This window comes from Patella vulgata, chromosome 5, assembly GCF_932274485.2.
Source record: "Patella vulgata chromosome 5, xgPatVulg1.2, whole genome shotgun sequence".
In the NCBI taxonomy this organism is placed as follows: domain Eukaryota; kingdom Metazoa; phylum Mollusca; class Gastropoda; family Patellidae; genus Patella; species Patella vulgata.
Window position 1 is genome coordinate 23,544,709 of NC_065883.2, and position 25,960 is coordinate 23,570,668.

The 25,960-nt window shown below is 38.3% G+C and overlaps 1 protein-coding gene and 1 long non-coding RNA gene across 2 annotated transcripts; both read right to left on the reverse strand.

The window, feature by feature from the left end:
• Nucleotides 1–12,771: 12,771 nt before the first annotated feature.
• On the reverse strand, nt 12,772–16,032 carry LOC130012977 (uncharacterized). The gene is made up of 5 exons (XR_008788231.1): nt 15,870–16,032; nt 14,842–14,901; nt 14,487–14,731; nt 13,608–13,834; nt 12,772–12,966 (listed from the first exon to the last, which is right to left on the reverse strand). It is a non-coding gene; the product is annotated as an uncharacterized LOC130012977 (long non-coding RNA).
• A 1,536-nt stretch (nt 16,033–17,568) lies between these two features.
• LOC126822096 (uncharacterized) lies at nt 17,569–25,957 on the reverse strand. Its single transcript, XM_056100951.1, has 7 exons — nt 25,893–25,957; nt 22,593–22,789; nt 21,839–22,102; nt 21,295–21,490; nt 20,400–20,538; nt 19,846–19,960; nt 17,569–17,576 (listed from the first exon to the last, which is right to left on the reverse strand). The coding sequence occupies exons 2-7, from the start codon at nt 22,768–22,770 to the stop codon at nt 17,569–17,571; spliced, it is 900 nt and encodes a 299-aa protein (XP_055956926.1). The 5' UTR covers nt 22,771–22,789; nt 25,893–25,957.
• Between the last annotated feature and the right edge of the window lie 3 nt (nt 25,958–25,960).

Genomic DNA, 25,960 nt, shown 5'->3' on the forward strand with positions numbered 1-25,960 from the left:
CATTCTCGAGAATAGTTGTACCATCTATATCTGTTATCAACCATTTTGAGAATAACCCCAAAACTGTTGCACCACGGTTATTTTCATCAAAATTGTTAGCCTTAAATAGGGCAAAATACAAAGTATATAAATAGTAAACCGGTCGGGGTGGGGGAGAGAGACAGGGGGCGGGGGGTAGCGTCACTAAAATGGCTATATGCTATACACAGACTTGGCATACCGTTAAGTGGCGGCTGTTAGATTTGAAATTGCATAGAGTTTCCCATTCATGATTCTTTTTAGCAATAAATGTAATCATGGGTTATGAATGAAATGGGGTTTACTTTTCTGCACCGGCTGGGCTTGTGGAGACGTACATACCTCATACAATGTGCTATGGGGAAAGTTTTTCCCTGACCCCGGGTACGGCCTACTCTGATTTCGAATTGCATCTTTCAATGGTTCTTTTACGTTCACACCAATGTGTACGCGGGGCCTCGGTTTTCATCCCATCCCACTGCCATAGGCATGTTCCCTGCAAAGCCCACCGTGCCACAGGTGTAAACCACACCTGAAAATCCTGAGGAACTTTCTCGGCCAAGACCGGGGGCGAATCCAGACCTCATGGTTACAATCCAGCGTCTAACTCACTGAACAACCGCGACTCACTGGTTGATTATTTTTTTAGGCTCTTGACTTTCAAGAAAATATGGGGGTTGGATGGCCGAATGGTTAGCATGCGCGCGCTGTATCATACGGTCTGTCATTGAGTCAACTGGCGGGGTTTCGATTCCCCGGTTGTACGTGACAAGGAGTAGGGTCGCCTGTCCAACCTCGTGGGTTTTCTCCGGGTCCTCCGGTTTCCTCCCACTGCTAAAGATCCCTACGCGCAAGCGAATGATTGAAATAAAATTGACCCATGTGTTAGTCCCGAAATGACCTAGTTTGTGTCGAGTGGACGTTAAACCCCATTTCTCTCTCTCTCTCTCTCTCTCTTCAAGAAAATATCTTTAACTGCAATATTTGCCTACCATACCTGATTAACAACAGTGTTTATGCAAGACTGTGAACACACCAGCAAGAAGTTTCTGGAATGGTAGTCTGTTACATTGTAAATCGTGTCGAAGAAGCTGATCAAATTCTCGGTTTTGTCTTTCAAACTATCAAAATTATACATTGTGGATTTAATTTGTGCATCACTTAGTAAATCTGTAATGTGTTCAACAGACAATTCTGGAATTTTGAAAAAGGCTAGCATTAATTAAAAAAGATTTGTTATTTTCACTTCATAACTGCTGTTACAATAATCAGAATGAATAACGCGATATGGTTATAGGATAAAGCACGAGAATGAGGTTATGCTATGGAAAGAAAGAGTGAAGAAAAAAACTCGAGAAAAAGAAAAACCGAGGCCGGCTGTCCGGGGTTTTTCTTTCGAGGGTTTTTTTCTTCCTTATAAACCGTTTATGTTTACATGTACGTAAAACGAGAATATTCCAGAATTCTAGTAAGAAAAACATTATAACATGTTTTCTTATGGGAAGAAAACCTACCCTTGAAGAATAACCTGTTACAGGTTTAAAGAAAACTTTCAGAAGAATAACCCCAAATTCTCCTATATATATTCAAAGCCGCCTCCCACTTTCAGACTGCAATTTATTCCGGGCATAGAATATACCCCAAAGATCAAAGAGATTTACTGTTATAGATTTATAAGCGCGTAAAATTGGAGTCGTAAGTGGACGAACCCTATCGATATTCAGCGTTACTCCACCCTCCGTTCTGGAGTTATGTCCCCGTCCCATTTTGTCGAAAACCTTATGAGCGCGATAGAGATAACTGTATTTAGCGAATCTTTTTCTCATATTATTGGGCGTGAAGCATTGGTGACCTGCGAGGACGAAACCTATTGCTATTCAATTCATAATCCTGCAATCTTTTCCGAAAACCTTGTGAACCCGATAGACGCTAAAGTATGTTTTGCAAGCATGAGAACACGGCATAGATCAGATTCCTTGAAAGCATCACATTTGGTCACGATTACGGATAAGATTCCGTCTGTGACGGTTTTTATTTCGAGACAAAGCTACTGTTTTGCGTTTATTTACAATAATGGCTTTATAACGTGACAAATAAGGTATATAAGCAACAAAATAACTATGTATACCCGTTTTCATATCGTAGATAAGAATAAGATGATTCCATTGTAGTTTCTGCACCACTGACATCACTGTTTTTATGTTTTTCATCTGTTTGTTAGGGAAGATACACATGGACTTGTCATTGCTGTTATTCATTTTCAAACTCTCATGTAAACGAGAACAATGAGAGTCTTTCTGTGTAAAGCTGAATGTGTCTAACTGAGCCAAACAGTAGTAAGATATGTTCCGTGGTACAATTGTTTCTAAGAATAACGACTCTTCGCACACAGCCGACGAAAATAACCATAAATCATAGTCCTGGTCAAAAATGAATTTTTCTGGAAAAGTATAAATGCCAATTAATGAATGAGAGAGCGAGAGAGAGAGGGGGTTAACTCTACTCGACACAAACTAGGTCATTTCGGGACTAACATATGGTTCAGTTTTACTTCAATAATTCGCTTGCGCGCAAAGGCCTTTAGCAGTGGGGGGAAATCGGAGACCCGTTGAAAACCCGCGAGGTTGGACAGGCGACGCTACTCCTTGTCACGTACAATCGAAACCACGCCAGTTTACGCTATGATACAGCGCGCACGTGCTAACCATTTGGCCATCCAAATTTTCAATGGCTTACTAATTTCTATTATTTTGCATCAATAGGTTTATAATGTGGGCAGTTCTAGAAGCATGGGTGACACGGTGGCTCAGTGAGTAAGACGTTGGCTCGCTAACCTGGCGGTCCTGTGTTCGACCCCTAGTTTGACCAAGAACGTTTATCGGGATTTAAGGCGTCTTTCCCCCTTGTCATTGGTGTAGGGTCTGACGGAGGGTCTGACAAGGGACAACGTATAGACGTTCGAGGCCCCGTGTACATATTTGCATGGAATTTGATATAAGAGTAGGGTGCAGTGCCGCTGTCCGGGCAAAATGTCCCTCATAGCCCGTCTTCATTAGCTCATTCGGAGTATGACGTGTAACCCCATTCAATTTCATTTCATTTTCCTTGCAGCATACCTTGTACTTTTGTTGTTTCGATCTCTTTCCATTGTATAACAACAAGATTTTCACCAGAGCGACCAGTTATATTATAATTCCACTGACTACTGGTGTCCTTAGACGTCCAATGATGCTTTATATCCAATACAACTGTAATATTTAAATAATGATGCGTAATTTGCATGTTTGGTTTAGTTCATGCTAATATGATTGATTATTTAATATCTAATTAAGAAAACAAAATCAAACTAACAACACAAGATAACCTTCCGACTTGGATTCAATTTCAATCGGATTTAAAATAGGCCTCCTATTTCTATTCTGGCTACGGGTTTATTTCAATTCCACTTATTTCTGTATATACTGAACGGAATTTTGAACCGTTATTCCCATTTGAGAGTCCTATAAAATGCCATGACGAGGCTTTAAATTAAAGCAAATTGTGGTATGGTCAAACACATGAGCATTCTTAATATTATAATTTAGAAGATTTAATCGATGCTAGCGGGTATAAATTAATGTTTTTGTAAAGATGACAGGCATAGAAAGATGGCGGTGTGAAATCAATATAAACTAATTCGAATTTTCATTGGCCATAATTAACGTTGCCAGATCTCAATAATTGTTGGACCATTGTGGTTTTCATAAACGTTAACGATTATGTCCGACTCGTAACACAATTTAGTATTTAATTAAGGACGAGGGGCCCATTTAATGTTCTTTAATGTTGGTGCCATTAATGATTCTGAATGAAGAGACTGTACGTAAAGAACCAGTATGCGGATTCTTACCTATATTGAATATTTGGTTCTGGTCTGACTTGTGACAAAAAACAGTCAGAAATAGAGCCAACAACATACGATATTTTTCTTGATACATATTTGTAACTATCTAATACATATTCACAGCTTCTACAAATAAAAACACAATTGCAGGCAAACATATATAATTTCACAAGAGGACACAGCATAAGGTACATACATGGATAATAGGCTGGTCAGTTTGACGTAGAACAAATTGCAACAAAAGGTTTTTTGATTTCTATTGACGGATTATGATGTCCTAAGTAGGGAAAAGAAAGTTTACCAAAATCGGAGTCCAAATAAGGACGGGGGCGTGGCCAAATTCAAGATGGCACCTGTCAATTAAAAATTGCAAATATCTCTAAAACTATTGGATTTAGAAACCATAAATGTATTGCGGACAGATAGGAAGTCGGTATCAGCGAGTCCAAAAATTGCGACGTTATGTCTCTATAACGTCATGACGTCTCTGCGATGTCACAGCGGCATATCAGACGTCGCATTTCTTCTAAAATAAGTCCATTTACAGATCTTAACAGCAGAAACGAATGCTGATGCAGAAAAGAGTGCATGCCCATTATGTTGGGTTGATAAAGAAGAACAATGTGTTACAATTACGGAGAGGGGGGGGGGGACTAAAAGTATAACTACTGCTGCATTGCCGATAGGTGATACTATCAGAGTAGCTGCAGGAAAACGGATTCATTTCAATTGTTGAAGAAATGAAATAAAATGAGGTTATACATCCTATTGTTCTGCTCCGATTTGGCTCCCTTAGTGTGTGTGTGCTATGAGGGAAAATTTGCCCTAAAATGGCGCAACAGCCTAATAATATATCGAATTTCATTCGCCAAGAGGTCTTTTATTGGTTGAAGTAGTGCATCTAAAGATGAATGGTTGGGGCTGATCAATTTTGACATTTGGCGCAAAAATCATCAGAAAGATTTATATTTTGACACCAGTTTCGTAGATGTACCCGAGATGTGTTACAAAACCAACTTTCGCGGTAATGTGAACAGCACCCCCTGGTGGTGTCCGCAAAAGCAATACTTTATAGTGGCGTTTTGTGGGTCCAGATCATATGTGGACAGATAGGAACTGAATACCAGAGAGTCCAAAAAGGTGAAAATCGGTCGACCCTATCCATGCAACATTCAATGCACTTCCACAGTACAAGCACAAAATGGGTGTCAAACATTGAGTCGCTGGGTTCCTTAATGTCGCTTTTTTTTTATCTATTTGGCCACTACATCGTCGATCTCATTCGGCTTCATCCTTAAAATTGATTATATCGTCTTTATACTAGTTATTAAAACTATTTTGAAGACGTTATAATATTTGTCCCCATACATTTTCTGGTTATTTATCTCAGACGTCGGTTTGAAGGTTGTTTTTTCATAAGAATACGACTCGCTGAATCCAAAGAGCATTGGCATCCCCCCGCCCCCAAAAGTGACGGCAAATTCCGCTAGGAAGCCAAATTCAAAATGGGACCCATTTTAGAGAGAAAGTCATAAAGTCCCCTGTATAGTTTTTCGTGGTCTCCTAATTCAGGTATTAACATAAACTATGTTCCACCCAAAGGTATTCCAATATGACCACTATATTCGCATTGGCGGGACATTTCGAAATGAAATGGGGTTTAACATCCCACAGTTCTGCCCCAACTGGGATAATGAAGACGGAGGGGCATCTCAATGTTAATTGTAGTAATGTGATGGTGTAATACGTTAAACTGGAGGTTTTCGAGGTCGCCAAATTCATATCTGAACTGCTACATGTAATATTTTCTTCCATGGTCTACTGAACATAGATATTTTGTCAAATTTGAGTACCATTTTGGGGTTCAGATGTTAATTTGCCTACCCCGAAAACCTACTATTTGACGTATTATGCCACAACATTGCTAACATCGAAATTTCCCGTCAAAATAATGTGGCCATATTTTGATTAAAGTCGTCATATTGGAATACTAATTTGTATTAGCATCATCCGGATTCTGAATCGGCACATATCAAAGATATATAATCCATCAAAACACATTAGTTGGATTTTATTTCATGGCCCGCGTCACCGACATCCAGGCCCTTAGACAAGCAACTCGACGTAACGTTTTGAAAGAAACATAGTCTCTAGCGTCACTTGGTGTATATCTGGGGTAACTGGAGGTCACTTTCTAAAGCACATTGGTTGGAAAAAATATCGAAAAACTTCCAGATTTTTAGCGCCTAATAAAACGAAGACGAAAGTAAAAGTTTCGCTTTCAGTTTCGTTTTTAATGTAAATTGTGCTTTATAGAGTATATCTTGGTGTTTTTAGCTTCTGCACATCTAACTTGCGGCAACCTTAGCAATTCATCAAAAACGACATAAATTCATGATTAAACGGGGACACCAAATTACGCAAGAACCTAAACTAGTTTTGGGAGTCCTGAAACTACTATACTCTTATTCAACCCATCCCTAAAAAGGGGGGGGGGGAAGATGGGATGTAAAACGTGTTGCAAATTTCTGCGGTACCTGATTACTTTAGTCATTAGTAGAAATACGCTATATAAAATAATAATTCGTATATTATTTTACAGCTACAATAACGAAAGAAAAGTATGTTTCCGTTTTATTCAAAAAGCAATTTATTGTCATTTCATGCAGAAAGATATGGTGTTAAATAGTGTATGCTTTAAATTATTATATAAATTAACACCTGGTATATTGATCGAGTATTTTACAGCGACAAGCACCTTTTCGTTTATTAGAAAATTCCAATAAACAATTTATTGTTAGTTTGAGGGTAAAGTGCTACAGGTGGTATTTTACAGCGACAAGCACATTTTCGTTTATTAGAAAATTCCAATAAACAATTTATTGTTAGTTTGAGGGTAAAGTGCTACTGGTGGTAGAAAGTATCTTAATGTTGTTTAAATGCATATTTTCAACAACTTACTATGCAGATAGATGTTAATACGGAAGGTCCACATGGATATAAAATAATATTTTGTGTGAAATAGGCGTCTTGAATACAATACAACATAGGCGGCTTAGTTTAGTAGTTTATTCATCCCTTGATTCTGAGAAATAAAAAAACATTTTGCCACCAAAGCTGGTTTGAATACTGTTTGATGCAAAGTGAACGTACCCCTTACTGCGGGCCCATTTTGCAATATTTTAGTATGTTTGCGGTACTGCACTACCAGTAGAAATCTCAGTTCTCAGACAGTACATCTTTAAAAATCTCCAAATATTAATTTACAACTTGGAAAACGTGCTTTGTCCTATGCTAGACCTTTTCTATGCAATAAACTACCGAAGTCAATTATTGTCAAAACAGTCCACGGAGAGAGAGAAGAGAGAGAAAAAGACAAATGGAATTTTACGCCCACTCGAAACAAACTATAATTCGCTTGCACGTAAGGTCTTAAGCTTTGGGAGGAAACCAGTGGACGAGGTTAGATGGCGATCCCATTCCTTGTCACGTACAAGCGAGGAATCGAAACCACGCCACTTGACTCAATGACAGAACTTATGATCTAAAATGCATGCGTTAACCAAGGGGCCATCCAACCCCCCTCTTACCCAAAGAATATTAAAATTAAATAAATACTAGTATTTGTTACATAATGAATCACATAAACAAAAAAACATTAGCTGACTACTGGGGCATTTGCCGTGACCGAAGGCTATGTATTTCTATTTTATACATATATATATAAAAAAAACAAAAAAAAAACTGGAAGACAACGGATGTATCGAATTGCTTGTTCCTTTATTTTGATATGTATACTTGGTTTAATGGAGTATCAATTACATTCGCTTTCGCTTTGTCGTCTCTGAATTAGTAAAATTCAAATATGTCCATTGATGCATAACTGATGATTGTGTAAAGGTATCTTGTATGTGATGATCAACCAGGGACAGTAAAAGATGAATTACGTAAGATTTAGATAAAGAGCTGACAGTTCTTGCAATAATAGTTTAAACATACATTATGCAAGAGTTAAATCTGCCTTTTGCAGGTCTTCCTTTAGGCTTGAAATTTCATATAAACCATTAGACATTTTATTAACAAAACAAGACCATAATGAACTCTCGATGGCATAGGATACTCGAGATTTAACTAGATTAGAACGGTTCGCCATTTAAAAATTTAATTCAAAAATGGGAAAGCGAGGCTTAGACTCGAATATACCAGAGAGAAGGAGAGATGGGTTTTAAGTCCACTCGACACAAACTAGGTCATTTTGGGACTAACACATGATTTAATTTTATTTCAATCATTCGCTTGCGCGTACGGGTCTTTAGCAGTGGGAGGAAACCAGAAGACCCAGAGAAAACCCACGAGGTTGGACAGGCGACCGCGACACTCCTTGTCACGTACAACCGGGGAATTGAAACCACGCCAGTTGACTCAATGACAGACCTTATGATACATCTCGCACGTGCTAACCATTCGGCCATCCAGACCCCCAGCTCTTAAATCATGCATCTTTAACCAGCATATCATCCTTTATACTAAGTTATTATAAAATCCCAATCAGTTTCACAACATTTCGCATGATTAAACATAAGCGATAAAATCTCAAAACGTTTCACTACCTTCGGCATGATTTAATTTTAGCGATAAACGATTAATGTACATGACTGATGATTCGGCAGTCATTTGATTGTAACTTAAAAATTTAATTCAACGTCAACGCACCCATTCAAACGGTTCTGTCGCACAAATTAATAATTTATATATTTTGTTTGAAATGAAAGATATGAATATTATATGACTTGAATTTATATTGTTGCTATCTATTATTATCCTAAAAGATTCGTGGTAAATATCATATGACACACGAATACAAACCAGGCTTGTGTGAATATTTCATAGTTTGATTTTCTATTGTTGCTATGACGAAAAGTGAAGTGACTATATCAACATTGTTATGCATACTGCCTCGGTTTTTTTTTTAAAAAAAGATGATGTCCCGCAATATGATCAAGCAAAGGTGGTCACCCTATTTCTCTTCCTTACTTAGGACATTATAATGAGTCAATAGAAAACAAAAAACCTTTTGTTGCAATTTGTTCTACGTACGACAACATTTAGCCGTCGTTTGACCTGCCTATAAACAATGGAGAAGTAGTTATGGTCATTTATCACCCAATAATACATTCTACAGTAGATATCGCTTGTATGATATATTTCATAATCTACTGCTTTACATGAATTTGATTGGTCAGTTGAAAAGGAACTACTTTTTTTATTTTCAAAGAATAGTTCATTTCTTATTAAAAGTAACTTTTCTTTATTAAAAATGAACTATTGTTATTCAATTGACCTTGATGGAAACACTGGGTCAATATAAAGGACTTTGCAATGGTTGAATTGCTGTCAAAAAATGATGTATCACTACGCCATATTGTTCAGTAAAAGTGAAATCTACAGCAAAGAATTATATTTGTCTATTTGTGCCTCGTTTTTTGTTACTTTATCAACTTGTGTTGATATTTTTTGATATCAAAAAAGACTGGTAGGAGATTTCTGTATATATACCTCTTGTTGCGTTTTGTGGCGAATCGTTAGCCGTACTGCTAGGCATTAATTAAAGAATCCAGTTAAAACAATAGTCTTTAATGGTGGGGTTTTCTTAGAGATTTGGGTGTACTAACAGTCTAAATCGACGAGCTCTTGAACTTTAAAATGTCACCAATATCGGCGTATCATGTATAACAGTTTTCAAAAAAAGCCCTGCTCACAATCGAATGGTTATATTATGATCAAGCCCATATTGTCTCTTGTGTCTGGACAAAATAGTGTCTGTTGAGTATACAATGTAAAGTTTATACCAAAATTTACTTACATGTTAGGATTGGTTTAGAGGGAAAAAAACTGCAGTTGGAGTGATCGCTGAATGTATAACTTCCTCTGTCAGGGGGGGGGGGATCACGTGGCTAAGTGGGTAAGACGCTAGCTCGCTAGCCTGAAGGTCGGGTGTTCGATCCCTGTATTGGCCGAGAAAGTTCATCCAGATTTTCTGGCGTGGTTCTCCCTTGTCAGTGATGCAGGACGGAGGGGCTGACAAGGAAAGCTGTCTAGTCGTTCGGATGGGACGAAAAACCGGGGTCCCGTGTACACATTGGCGTGCACGTAAAAGATCCCTTGGCAGTTGGAATTCGATATAAGAGTAGGCCGTAGTGCCGCTGTCCGGGCAAAATTTCCCTCATAGCACACTGTATGGCGTATGCCCGTCTTCATTAGCCCAGGTTAGGAGCAGAACAGTAGGACGTTAAACTCCATTTCATTTCATTTCATTTCAGTCTTAACTGATGTGTCATTAAGACTACCAGAGATGTAGACGTGTCTATAGGATTTGGATCTAGAAAATACAAATTGCGCGTAGGGGTCTTAAGCAGTGGGAGGAAACCGGAGAAAACCCACGAGGTTGGACAGGCGACCCTACTCCTTGTCACGTACAACCGGGGATTTAGGTGGGATAGAGCATTCATAATTTTATACTGCTGGTTAAAAGAAGCGGACAGGAACGGCCAGAGAACTTCGTTAAGAGACCGTTCCGAAAGGATCTTCTTCATCCATACCACGGGGGGTTGGATGGCTGAATGGTTAGCGTGCGCGCGCTGTATCATAAAGTCTGTCATTGAGTCGACTGGCGTGGTTTCGAATCCCCGGTTGTACGTGACAAGGAGTAGGGTCGCCTGTCCAACCTCGTGGGTTTTCTCCGGGTCCTCCGGTTTCCTCCCACTGCTAAAGACCTCTATGCGCAAGCGAATTAATGAAATAAAATTAAACCATATGTTAGTCCCGAAATGACCTAGTTTGTGTCGAGTGGACGTTAAACCCCATTTCCCCCTCTCTCTCTCTCTCTCTCATCCATACCAGAAATTAGCAATGGTTTTAAAAAAAAACCTCTTCAAGCGGTTTCAGCTCAGTAGAAATGGTAAGCGTCAATTAAAAATCAAACCATTATTCAAAACCAAAGAAAATAGTATGCAATATAATAACACTATCACCATCTTACCTGTATATATAGGATACTTCTCTTTCAGGCTACTGCTTGACAAAATCACGGAAAAGAATTCTTATATAACTACGCGCAAGTGTCTAGTTCGTGTAATCAATCAAAGAACGATTACTCTCGTCAAAGGCTAGACGATAGCTGATTGTGAACGATTTCGGAAATAGATAATGCGTAGCACAGTTGACACAGAAAAGTAGTACATTGATCCCATTTCATTCCATGTTTTTCATCAGCCACAAAGTTAGATATCAATATATTATGACACCAACTTGGATCTTTAAGATTTCCGCTTTGCAAAAACCTATATCTACCAATATCTTCGCTTCTAAACCACTTGGAATCCCAATCATGGTGTCTAACTAAACCTACATTTCCAGGGTTAAGGTATTCAATTATACCATCTAGTAATTAAGGCACCATTTCTTACAACTATATTATGGCGCAAAGAGACACTGAATAGAAAATTATGACGGCCGTTTACCTCCTGATCTGCCGGCTTCTTTCATTTTGAATATACCCTTCTAGACCCTTCCAAATGGTCTAACTTGTGCGCTTTAGATCATACGATCCGTCACTGAGTAAAATGGCGTGGTTTCGATTCCCAGCTTGTACGTGACAAGGATTAGGGTCGCCTGTCCAACCTCGTGGATTCTCTCTGGGTCCTCTGGTTTACCCTCATTGCTAAATACCACTAAGCGCAAGATAAGTATTGAAACAAAATTGAGCCATATGTAAGTCCCCAAACGACGTTACACCCCCCTCTCCCCCCTCTCTCTCTCTCTCTCTATCTCCCTGTGCCGTAATAATTGAATTAGATGGAGTAGATAAAGTGCCTAAACCAAAACAAATTACTGGCTCGTTATATTGATAAGAATTGATTAAAAATTATTTGATTAACCCTTTAATTATATAGATATCGGAATTTCTTATCGTCTAGAGAACCTCCTAATCTTTTTAGTCTTGAATTAACGTCTTTTTTTAATTATATTCGTTCTTGAAGCATCTGGATACAAATCTAGTTTACCATATTACATACAATGAATTACTCTAGCGAACATAATACCTCGATAATCATAATCAAATCTTTGCTAAACATCTTGGTGGGTTGTGGCTAGCTATTCAGATTATTTTTTACACGAAGATGCTCGTCCTGATAGAGGTCAAGCACAACCAGATTCCTATTTATCTATATTAATCACCTAACAGATTTCCGTCAAATTTGGGGGATCACGTGGCTAAGTGGGTAAGACACTGGCTCGCTAGCCTGGAGGTCGGGTGTTCGATCCCTGCATTGGCCGAGAAAGTTCATTCAGATTTTCCGGCGTGGTTTCCCCTTGTCAATGATGCAGGATGGAGGGCCTGACCAGGACAACTGTCTAGTCGTTCGGATGGGACGAAAAACCGAGGTCCCGTGTACACATTGGCGTGCACGTAAAAGATCCCTTGGCAGTTGGAATTCGATAAAAGAGTAGGCCGTAGCGCCGCTGCCGAGCAAAATTTCCCTCCTAGCACACCGTATGGCGTATGTCCGTCTTCATTAGCCCAGGTTAGGAGCAGAACTGTGGGACGTTAAACCCATTTCATTTCATTTCCGTCAAATTTGATAGGCATGTTCCTCGAGCTGTTACCGAGTGGTATTGCTTCCGGGATATCTCGGCGCGGTACAACATTGGCGTACACGTAAAATGGTATGCCGTAGCGCCGCTGTCCGGACCAAATTTTCCTCATAGCACACTGTATGGGGTCTTCGTCTTCATTAGCCCAATCAGTCCAGAAAGGTACGAAGTTAAATCCACATTCATTTCATTTCCCACCCCACCCACTTAAACCATAATTTTTAAATTTTTATTGAAGTTGCAAGAAAACTATTGTTTAATTGAATGATGGCGGTCGACATACACCACCGTCTGCGGTTGAAGGGAATTGTTCTTCTTTGAAGGTGTACGATGAAACTGTCCCACTCTTGGATGATACCACCACAAGAACTGGAGATCCTGTCACGGGACTCTCACTTAATGGTATAAACCTGAAATGAGTCAGGTGAACATAATGGATATCAGTCTATTTCAAGCTTTCGTCGGAGCCGCGGTGGCTCAGAGAGTAAGGTACTAGATCACTAAGCAGAAGCTCCTCGATTCGATCCCGGTGCTGCTCGAGTAAGTTCCCCGGGATTTTCCAGCGTGGCTTCCCATTGTCAGTGTTGCGGGATGGATGACCTGGCGAAAACCGCGTCTATTCGTTCGGTTGTGAAGAAAACCCGAGGTCCCCTGTGCACATTGGCGTGTGCGTAAAAGCACCCTTGACAGTTGGAATTCGATATAAGAGAAGTTCGCAGTTCCGCTGTCTGGGCAAAATGTCCCTCGTGACACATTGCATGGCGTATGGCCGTCTTCATTAGCTTAGTCGGTGCAGAAATTTCATTGAAGCTCAAATTGAAAATGTTTTTGATTCTGGGTTGTCAAAAAGTAGCGTCAAATGAGTACAGTCTTTTAAATTTCAACACGACGCGATCTCCTATCAAATAAGCAATTACAGTCCTCTAAATTCTAAAACAGTCGGTGTTTATCCTATAATTGTGTGAATTTCGAACAGATCAGGTGCCATATCTTAATCCTTCTTTCCACACCCTTTCTATAAACCTTCCTTCTTTATATAATAAATACATACGTCAAATCTTCTATTCCAGCATCTCCGATTGTGCCTGCTGAATAAAGTCTTGTCCATGTATCGGTTATCTCTCCTCGTCGATGAACGCTTTGAAATAATAAGTTGGTTCTAGTGCTAACAGTGTCTGCTAGCTCATATACATATAGCAATCCAGATTTTCCACTTGCTAGTATCAATAACTTTTTACCATTGAATTCTCCGTCGACTATAGCATTTAATGATGTACCCTTGAAATATATTTAAAACACGTTTAAGTTTGTGCAATTTCAAAATTGGCAGACACCATATTACAATAGTATGTCAAGAATCATTCTGCGCATAAGAAACTATCTACTTTGAGAATAGATATCTACCCTGAATTTGTAAGTGACAAGGAGTAGGGTCGCCTGTCAAACCTCTTTGGTTTTCTCCGGGTCCTCCGGTTTCCTCCCACTGCTAAAGACCCCTACGCGCAAGCGAATTATTGAAATAAAATTAAATAATATGTTTAATCTCGAAATGACCTAGTTTGTGTCGAGTGGACGTTAAACCCCATTTCTCTCTCTCTCTCTCTCTCTCTCTCTCTCTCTCTCTCTCTCTCTCTCTCTCTCTCTCTCTCTCTACCCTGAATGGCCGCCATTCAAAAATCATTTTTACATCTTTAATACACACAAAGAGTAAATAAACAGTTTCAATGGAAGGGGAATAAACACTTTGAAAAATTCACAAATTATACTTAGTGTTTTCGACTAAAATTAAAATAGGCTTCAACTAGCTTCTTGTCTATTCTCAAGCAGTGCTAGTTGCAGACAGACAATGTTAGTTTCTTATGGGTAGGGATGCATTTGACAGCAATGAATACACTCAATTTAAAAAATATCTTTTGAAAAATGTACGTACTGTAATTGGAGATTGTGAGTCCCTTTCCTGTGGAGGAATAAAGTTACCATTGGTACTGTCACCATTAAATGTGTCTGGGTAAAACATTCTACTATATTTTTCTATCTGATCCCCGCTCTCCCAGTCTCTTATCATAGTCTGTGCGTTAAATACCGAGAAACCTCTCCCGCCGAATGTATGCACAGTTTCTATTTTACCGTTGACTAGATTTCGACCATCATGATAATGGCTTACATACAACCTACCTGAATTTTGAAAGAGAAAAAGAAAGTCAGTACAGAGTACAGACAGTCCAATAACAAAATTGTTATGGAATGAAATATATCTAGAACTTATATATGGAATATTAACATACCCAACTGGGAGTTGGTACTTAGTTCAGCGTCGAGTTGTGAATCAACTTTAAATTCATCCTCTGAAAACAAAAAACGTGACATTAAATAATATATCTAAGTGTCTTGGCATAGCATTGTTAACATCGTTAAACAAATGTACTTTCTAACGTGTAGGTTAATAGATGACATAATTAGTAAATAATTCTACTTGCTAGAGTGTAGATTTTTAACAGATGTATTTGATAAATGTGTAGATTACTAGCTGATATAATCTTATTGATAATGTGTTGACAACTACCTGACATAATCAGTAAGAAATATACTTGATAATGTGTAGACCACTAGCTGGCATAATCAGTAACAAATGTACTTGATAATGTGTAGACCACTAGCTAACATCAATCAGTAACAAATGTACTTGATAATTTGTAGATCACTAGCTTGCATAATCAGTAACAAATGTACTTGATAATGTGTAGATCACTACCTAACATAATCAGTAACAAATGTACTTGATAATGTGTAGATCACTAGCTTGCATAATCAGTAACAAATGTACTTGACAATGTGTAGATCACTACCTAACATAATCAGTAACAAATGTACTTGATAATGTGTAGATCACTAGCTTGCATAATCAGTAACAAATGTACTTGACAATGTGTAGTTCACTAGCTGGTCTAATCTGTAAGAAATGTACTTGATAATGTGTAGATCACTGGCTGACATAATCAGCGAGAAATTTACTTAATGTGTAGGTCACTAGCTAACATAATCAGTAACAAATGTACTTGATAATGTGTAGATCACTACCTAACATAATAGTAACAAATATACTTGATAATGTGTAGATCACTACCTAACATAATCAGTAACAAATATACTTGATAATGTGTAGATTACTTGCTGACATAATCAGTAAAAAGATCCAGTAGATGGCGTGCAGACTACTAGCCCTGTCGCAATCAGCACAAATCTAATTACTTCTAAGTAGATTTCTAGTAGATTACTTGTGTGTCGATCACTATCTCTATCAAAATGTACTTACTTGTATGTAGACTTAAAGCTCTGTCATAATCTGTAAACGGTAAATCTGGTATATTTATTGGTGCTCCCTCATCAGCCGTCACTAAATACAACTTGCTCTTCCATTCAAAAAAACTTATTTTTCCAGGTTGATAAAAACTTTTGATATCATGTTTCTTCATTAAAACAGCTGTACAACATTGATATTTAAAAACAAAATAAACAGTATACAATAATGTTTAATATTTAGTATTACTGTTAATAAACGGATATTACATGGGGGGTTTATCCTTCCGCTTGTCGGCACACCAACCAACCGGTCTAATAAAGACAGACATATAAACCATGCGGCGTGCTATGAGGGTAATTTTGCCAGACTAGTAAATTTCAACTGTTTTAAATGATTCTTTTGCGACGCAAAATTTCCTTCATAGACCACTGCATGGCGTATGCCCGACTTTATAAGCCCAGTCAGAGTAGAAAAGTAGGACGTTAAACCCTATTTCATTTCTGAGATTCTAAACCTATCCCATTTTCAGTTCTACATCACTGAGAAGGGAAAACTAACATGAACTTTCTCGGTCAACACCGGGATCGAACTCTGGACCTCCTGGTTAGTGAGCCAGCCCCTTACGCACCGAGCCACCGTGGCTTTCTAGTTGTTTATAAAAAAAAACATAATAAGCCTAATTACTAGCACTCGATTCATCAACTCTCTTCTAGAACATCAACAATATTTATTGGTTTTGATATATGTGACCCACCGCATGTTATTGAGTCGGAATGCGGTAAAATTAATTTTGCACAAGAGACAAAATAAGTGAAAATATTGATTTTGATCGAAATTGAGATTTTCACAAAAATGAGTCTATAAATATACTATCTATCGACTCAAAAGATCAAAATAGCAATAAAACATTTTAAAACGCTATTATTTGGATGTTTTGTAAGAGTACCGTATTCTTAAATCTGTCTTTTTCTGAATATTCTCAGCGGAATTAGATATTTTTCTCTGCTCGCAGCGTGGCGACCTGTCAATCCTCTTGCAAAATGCTTGGCATCGTTGTAAAGCGTAGAATCTCTAGTTGATAAATATGACCAAAGTATTGCCGATAAATTTATTTTGAAGAAATACAAAAGGGTTTTAAAACTCCTAAAAATGTAAACATACTCCGCTTGTTGCTATGCTTCCAACACGACTCGTTTGCTGATTGGCCCAAACGACGCCTGCAAAGCATTGTGGTTCCGTGGCCGATCGAGGCTCAAGCAGACGATAGAAATTAGATTTGGGCAATGTTATGGTGTATCTACATGTGATTCACTCTGAGAAGTGGCAGAAAACAAATGTTGTTGTTGTTTATTAAAGATTTAACGTTCAATACAATGAATATGATATTATGGACAGGTTGATTTAATTAAATTATTTACGCTTGAAAACTGTTAAAAACACAAAATAAAAAGCTCCTCGGATACCAACAACTTAATTCTGATCGTATATAGATAGCCGTTGAGTGTTAATCAAAACATTGTAAATCAATCAACAAGCCGTTCGTATCATTGAGTAATACTAATCATACTAATCTGTAATCACTTCTCACGGATTAATGATTAGTTGATTGATAATTAACAATGATAAGGCCACCGACAATTCATTATTTACTCCGAATAACTAATCAAAGCGGCGACGATTTAATGTCTCGTTTGGTCTGTTAGAAAATAATTTATAGTCCTTAAATGGAAATAAACAAAATAGCCAATAATTTTCTTTCCGAAGAGAATTTTATTGATAGGTGAATTCCGTTTACTGTCGCTTCATACGGCATGCAAAGTTAAGAATGCATATTGAATATTATTATTGTTTAAAATTATATTATCACCATGGGTCGGGAAAATGAGAACGACCAATGAGTCGAAACGCGACGATTATCGAGTGGGAAAAATAATCTGCCATTGTTTAATTACACCGCTTCCAAAATGAACGTAAGCATTTCATGCCAATGAAATTGAGATTTCTATTCTATTATGGACTCATATTTTGATACCGTTACGGTACCTCAGGCTTAAAATAACAATAGACTTATTGTACACGCAAAATCTTAATTCCGGCATGCTGCTGTGGCGGCTTCTTTGATGATTAAGATAGGCTACTAAACTTGATTACCCAATCAACAACTTTAATCTTCTGACCACTGGCACCAAGGTGCTAAATAATTGATGAGATTAACTGAACTGAAGTTAATCTCACCAAAGTTATAATATACATACTTAGACTACTAATGTATACACTGTTCTAAATTATAACGCTATCATAGGAAATGTGAATATGCCGCATGTGTTGTGGATGTTTTACTATGAAAAGAGCGCATTTACTACGATTTTCGTTATCGGCACCCTTGAAAACCTAAAGAAGATAATATTAATATTAAACGACAAAATAACGAAAGATTTAATGGCATGGTTGCTGTGTGATATTGTTTTAGAACATACCGACACCTTTAACTTGTTTTTTTCTAAAAACTGCAGATGTCAGTGCATTCAATGCATTTGCAACTGAGAGCTCGCCCTTTTCCATTCTCGAACGTTAACAGTCACCCATGCCCGATGAATTAATAAATCAAATTCTCGTAATGCAATTATATCCACTGTAAATAGCGTTTGTTTACAGCTTTCTATACACTGGCATCGTAACCGTGCCATACGAAAACTTCATAGTATATACAATGGAACTAGTTTCAGTTAAGGTGTATAGTAAAACCATGTTAATAATGTATCTTTGATCATAAGGCCTAGTACCAACTCTTTTAATTAGAACTCGGCAATCGCGGTCAAACCACGAACAGTGATATTGTTCCACCACCAGCGGAACATTAAATTAGTAATCATATAAAACACCCAATAGCTAAATGATTCCGCATCCCACCGTATCGTAGCAAAATGAACTGGCTCATCTAAATGGCCACATTTCCAGTGCTTGAGTTACGTTTCTTTCACAAATCATCCTATTTCGAGTGCTATTATTATTCCATTTGTTATTATATTTTATTAAAAAAAATACTAGTAATTTGTGATGCATTATAATACAATTTGTTACTATAATTATTTTATTAAATTTATGAGAGTTTTTAGCATACTGTTGTCTTTTGAAAACTGTTCTCTTTTCTTATACTTGATAGCATAAGGTGTTGAATACCGTCGTTTCATTGGTATACTCTAGCCTGCAAGGTGTGACCATAACTGATGGGTGACAATAAAATCATCGAATATGTAAAATGATAAATATTCGTTGCATCGACCCAACACCATGTTTTTCGTATTCAGCACCCCCGAAAACCTCTAAAATGATATATTACACGAGTACCAAGTATAAGAACTTCAATAATTGCCATTTTGGTGGCCATTTTGAAAAACAAGATGGAGGATACAGTCCAGTCGACCCCTGATGCTACAACCTTTATGCCTAATAAAACATATAAAATGACACGGTTACAAATATACGGTGAAAATCAGAATTGTCATTTTGGTCGCCATTTTGATAAAACAAAATGGTTGATATTGACGGATTAATTTTACTACTACGATTATCATTTTGGTCGCCATTATGAAAAACAAAATGGCGGGTATTATCTGATTTACTGTTATACTGTCAAATTGTTACTACAATTTTCGTCTTCAGCACCCCTGAAAACCTCTAGAAAACAATATTCAACGACAAAACAGCAAATAAATGGTTTGGTTGCTATGGGATTTTGTTTTGAAACATACCGAATCTTTAACTTGATTTTTCTCAAAACTTACTTTGGTGAGTTGAGTGGCTTTAAGCAGTCACAACTCAGTCAATTTTCACCCGATTCAAACAAACTATACATCAAATTGAAGGTAATGAGTCGGAGAATGTGAAAATAACAATAACTCAGTTTTCAAATTTTCCTCATTGCGACTTAATATTATAACCTCGAATAAATAAACAAAACACTGATTTCTAATAAGGAAATAATTACCCGAATCTCGATCACTGGCATCAAGATAAGAATATTTCCATTCTTTTTCACCCATTGGATATATGTTGGCCACATAGTAATTTTCTAAATCAATTCGAGCTACGGCATTATTTTCCTAAAAATACAAGTTCCCATCTTTATTAAAGAGAATTAAATAACTTGTTTAAGGGTCTATTATAGACAGAGACTTAGGTTTTGTATGGATTGCCCAGCATTTGATGTATGGCAGTTGCTATAAAATTAGCTTTTGGGGTCCCATTATGAAACCAGAATATTTCCTGATTGAATTATTTTATACAACAGGGCACATCTATTAAATGTTTTGAAGACTGGAACTCCCAAGGAACTTTTACCACCTACCCACGTCAGTTAGCCAACGCCAAACTCGCCGAAACTGGAACTCCAAGGAACTTTTATGGCCTACCCAGGGAGCGAACCCGGACTGGAAAATCCCAAGAAACTTTTACCACCTCTACAGGGATCGAACCGGGGATCTCCTGGTCAGTGAGTCCCTCGTAATACATATCACTTAAAATGCATAGTTCGTGCCTTACCTGAAGTGTAACGTATGCATATCCATTATTTGGTGATATAGTAATGTATTCCGGTTCTATGTTGTGTGAAAAGGGATTGACTTCACCAGTGGTAGGATTTGTCCGAATTTGCCAGCGTACCCCTAATCCCAATAGCCGACTAGAAAATGCAGAGAAAATATGAACTTAAAAGATGGAAGTAAACCCAGAAGTTATCAAAGCCAAGTACGGTTATAATAGAGGAATAATCTGTTAGAATTTTTTCACGTTCATCCAATCTGTATAATGTTCGCTTAATTTAAAATGATGCTGCCCTTATTATTAACCAAACTAATATTCTATAGTACTAATACTTTACGGGCATTTAGTAACTGGTCAGGGCAATAAATCATAACACATACTTACAGAAGAACAATTACTTAATTTATATTCTTGGAAACCTCGCCTAAATAAATCAAGTACTGTTCATCCCTTAGTATGTCTTTTTTATAGAATACATATTTACAACAATATTGTGTTTACAAATTTACATTCAGACAATTACACCATATTAACAAAAACATGTTATAGGGACATAATTAACAAAATCATGTGATTTATAAAATAAATGGGGTTTAACGTCCTAGTTTTCTGCACATAAAATGAGTGAAGGATGGCAATATCCTTATTATGGATGGTTCGCAATAATTCAAGGCGCAATAATTTTACACATGCTTACTCTGTTTCAGAGCTTTCAGAAAGCTGATCCACACATACAATTATAAGATAGTTAAATGATAGACTCAAGAGGTTATGTGATGTAAATAGAAAATGAAATTATCACCGACATAAACTAGAGTGTTTGAAGAATGGTCACACCCTTATGCTGGTTGTTTCGCAATAATTTCGTGGCGCAATAATTAAACACAATGCTTACTCTCTTTCCGAAGGCTGATCCACACTGACAAATGTTACTGTAGTTATTGATGGTGTACTACCAAACAAGCTGATGACCGAGACGCCACCAGGAGGATCGATAAACTCGCCGTCCACTAGACCAGGACTTCCTTCATTTGATACTAGTAATCTTGTACAATCAGAAGTAAACTTGATATTTTCAGGGTGGGCACCAACTACAATAACATATTACATTTTAGAGTTTAAAGGGCGTATAACTCTATTCTTTGGAATAAGAGAGTATATAAAGTGATTTACATTCAATTTGCAAATCTGTTATTGTAATTTCTAATCAGTTATGTTCGTTGAAATACGTGAACAGTCCAAATTGAACGACGGCCATTTACTCGTTCTGTACGTTTTCATTATTATTATTTTGTCGTTTGTGAATCAACGATTAGTAATTAGTCATATGTTTTCTTTATTCATTACAAATGGCAACTACTCAAACTGAAGTGTGCACACTGCTTATGTGTAAGACAAGTATTGGTGTTTGGAATAAATTATTGAGAGTTACGGTATACCTGTTATTCTTGGATCCGTCGGGTTTTTTGGTGTCAACACAGCACTTCCAATTGTAACTGGCTCGTACAGTACAACATGTCCTTCAGCTTGGGGATTCGCGGTACTCTCAAAGGATATGGCGACCACGGTATCTAGAGGTGTAACACATAGCTCAACATCTAATGGAGCGCCATCAATAGCAGGGTCGAAGTTGTGATTTAATACGCTCTCAATATTATCCACATCATTTAGATTGAGCACGTGAAGCATCTGAGTGTCTTCACCTGAAAAGATACACACGAAACTTATACACGGTCATATTCTGAAAGCGATAATGTCCTTAAAGGGAGACTCCCGCAGCTCCAGGTTTGTTTTATCGACTATAGAATGATAAATATACCAGTTTTCAAAGCGTATCGAAGGTGCACAGTATGAGTTGTCTATCGGAAACCGAATTTCAGCAAATTTTAGAGAAAACGCGCCAAAGCCTCGAAATTTTCTTCGGTTTCGTTCCATAGCCCAGACAGCGGCGCTGCGGCCTACTCTTCAATCTGTTTCACAGAGTATTACGAAAGTCTTCTAATATATTCACTGCTGATCAGTGTGCCTACTCTTATGTCGAATTCCAACTGTCAAGGGTTCTTTTACGTGCGTGCCAACGTATATATGGGATCTTGGTTTTCGTCCCATCTGAATGAGTAGAGATGCTGTCATTGCTAGTCCCTTTGTTCTGAACTACCGACATTGGGAAATCACGTTGGAAATAGAACTTACCAACAACATATAATAATTTCCTCTGTTGATCGAAGGCGCTTTCCTTGGCTGTACCACTGTCATATCTATAATTACTGTTTCTATCTGGTAGCTTTAAATAACCTCTCTCTTCTAGTACTACGTCACCTCTAACCGCCATTAAAATACACAGAACAATACCCAGATAACTAACCTCCATCTTCTTTGTTCCTTACAACCTTCAAACAAGTGGAAGTAATTTATGGAAAACAGAACTTGCCACACTATGGTTACCCAGATTTAGTAGAAATACGGACCATCTTTTGAAATTTAATGGGGTTTAACGCCTTACGTACTGCACCAATCCGGCTAATGACGATGGGCATGCAATTATGCCATTATGCTAAATGGGCAGACACACCGGTTGAATTTATTCCCGATTCATTCGGCCGAAACAATTGGCACCCAATTTCAGTCGAATTCATTCGGCCGATTGAGTGGACACACTAGGTGAATTCTCCGCCCGATTCACTAGTCGATTACATCACCTTTCGCGTGATATGATTGATTAATCATGGCAGCTGCATCTGTGGATTTTTTTTTTTTTTAAATTTTACGCCGTATGCATCGGCGTAGAAAGAAGTGGGGGGGGGGGGTAACAATCTCGTTCGAGAATTGACCGAGGAAGACCCTGGCGGTTAAGAATCCGTGATAGTCGCCTTTTTATTTTCAAAACATCATGTGACTTTCTCGACATCAATGATGGGCTAATGAATTCTTCGGCGGAGCGGACACACCAGGAGAATCATTCGGGCAAACCCAAATTCGGCATCACTATGCGAATTTCGGCGGCGATTTTTTCGGTCGAATGATTCGCATGGTGTGTCTCCCGCTTATTGGGAAATTTGCTACGTGCATATTTACTTATCGTAGGATGCCAACTGTCAACATCAACAAGTCCAGGATCGCAGTTTCTCGCCCTATTCCATGCCACAGTGGCAAAGGGAAACCAAACTGGAAAATCCGAGGAATCTTCTCGGTCAACAACGGGGACTGAACTGCCAACACTACCGGAACATTATTTTTTTAACTACCTATATGATGAGTCCCACAGACGGAATAGTTATTACATTACATGCATCAGTTGACGTCATTGACCTCTTTAAGACATAACTAAAGAGAAAACGGTACGTTTATTTTCTACCTGTTACACAAAGGGACGGATCTGTTTGTGACCAATTCCAAAATAAATTACATTATATGTTCTAAAGCTGTCCTGGTTGGGCTATTCTCCACTTACTTGTAATTAGGAGCAACAGCTTCGGAATCAAATAGGAATGGATATTAACAGTACCGTTGGATAATGTATATCAAAAGCACGATTCCGTTTTAACTATGAAAATGGAGGCGATTAACTTTCCTACTCACCCTATGCTGGGCTAGGTGCTCATTCACGACTGGCAAGTGTCCTAGGAGATATCACACTAGGTGTACGTAAAGACCCCATTAGAAGAAGAACATGATGTTAATTAAATATATCTGTTTTATTGGCGAAAATATTCTGGCCTCAATGATGTGTTCCTTAAATTCATTCTCAGATACTATACATATATAAATATATATATACTATTCAAAAAAAGTAGGGGATATTTGATTTTTAAGTGTTATTAAAGTCACCTAATGAAACTGACGAAGAAACAAATGACAAAATGAAATGAAGTTCACATTCATCGATTTATTCCAAATGATCGTTAGACTAAGTAAGGCACAGACTGACCATTATAAGGGTACAATGATACCCGGGGTCAAACAGCAAAGTTACCACAGCATCACAACCAAGTCAGTAACGGGTAAATCCTCCTCTGTTTGCCAAACAAGCATTGATCCGACGTGGCATACTCCTAATGAGACGTCTAAGGTCATTTTGGTCCAGATTGTCCCATTCCTGTTGCAACGCAGCAGCAAGTTCTTGGACATTGGCAGGACGTTGTTGACGTTGACGTAACCTCTGTCGGGACTCAGTGCTGGCCAAGGTAATGTGGTGATGTTCTGTTGTTGGAGGTAACCTGTAACGATCCTGGCCCTGTGACATCTTGCGTTGTCATCCTGGAAGATGAAACGGCGGCCATGACGTCGTGCGAACGGCACAACATGGACTGCCAAGATGTTGTCCCGGTAGTACTGGCCTGTAACACGCCCTGCAACAACATGTAAAGCCGTTCTTCCAGCAACAGTGATGCCTCCCCACACCATAACAGAACCACCCCCAAATCGATCATGTCTGATGACGTTAACGTCTTGGAAGCGCTCGTTTCGACGACGCTACACCCTCCTACGTCTGTCCAAAAAATCAACAGTGAACCTTGACTCATCTGAAAACATCACATTGCTCCAGCGTCGATTATCCCAGTGTTGACGATCCCTACACCAACGACGTCTTGCCTGAATGTGATGATCTCTCAAACAAGGGATCACGCGAGGACGTCGGGCGCGAAGGTGACCCCTATGCAGTCGATTCCGAATCGTCTGGCCACTCACTCTCACACCAGTGTCTGTTTGAAGACGAGCGCTGATCTGATTTGCTGTGATGACACGATTTCTCAAGGCCAAGGTACGGATAAATCGATCCTGGGCTTGAGTTGTCGCCCTTGGTCGACCTGAGCGTGGTCTGTCCTGTACAGATTGTGTATCACGGTATCTGGACCATAGCCTGCTTATGACAGACTGAGAAACATTCATCGTCCGCGCCACAACCGCCTGTGTAGGCCGATCTGTAGCATGCCAAGGGCACGTAACCTTTCATTTTGGGTAAGCCGACGCATATCAAAATTTGTTTTCTGGTCACTAAAACAATTAAACTGATGTTTCCACCCTGGAATTCAATGCCACAATGACTGTAACATTCAAAGTCAGAGTCGTGCAAATCTTGGGTTGGACCCCCATGATGATCCCAAGCATCACCTGCATTCCATGCGGTAGCTATTGGTGCGTTTGGGCGTCACATGTAACTGGAAATGTTTCTTCTGTTAGGTTCTATAGTGAGTTTTTCGTAGTCATTTGCATATTTTAGTATTATGCCCCCAAAATCAAATATCCCCTACTTTTTTTGAATAGTATATGTCAGATAAAAAGTGAGTTTAGATAGCATACTTATGACCACTGTTTTTATTTGAGTTTTAGACGCTGTTAGAAATTGAAAATCCAGATGTAAATCAAAGTCAGTAATCAATAAGATAACAAAGACAAAGGCGTATTTAAGCTGTCTATTTTTTGAAGGAATCACAGATAGCACATCTTATTATTTTATATTAGAAAGAAATATTAAGAATATTAAAAATTTACCTGTTTATGACCAAACACACAATCCAACTCGGATGTGAACAGAACATCTGCTGAACGGTTATAGAACA

What these genes read in the sequence shown, in the direction of transcription:
- LOC126822096 (XM_056100951.1), bottom strand. Translation starts at nt 22,770, where the DNA reads ATGGAGGTTAGTTATCTGGGTATTGTTCTGTGTATTTTAATGGCGGTT. An exon ending in GAAATTATTATATGTTGTTG is followed by an intron (nt 22,103 to 22,592) that starts GTAAGTTCTATT and finishes GTATCTTTTCAG; the next exon opens with GTGAAGACACTCAGATGCTT. An exon ending in GATCAGCCTTCGGAAAGAGA is followed by an intron (nt 20,539 to 21,294) that starts GTAAGCATTGTG and finishes TGCATTTTCTAG; the next exon opens with TCGGCTATTGGGATTAGGGG.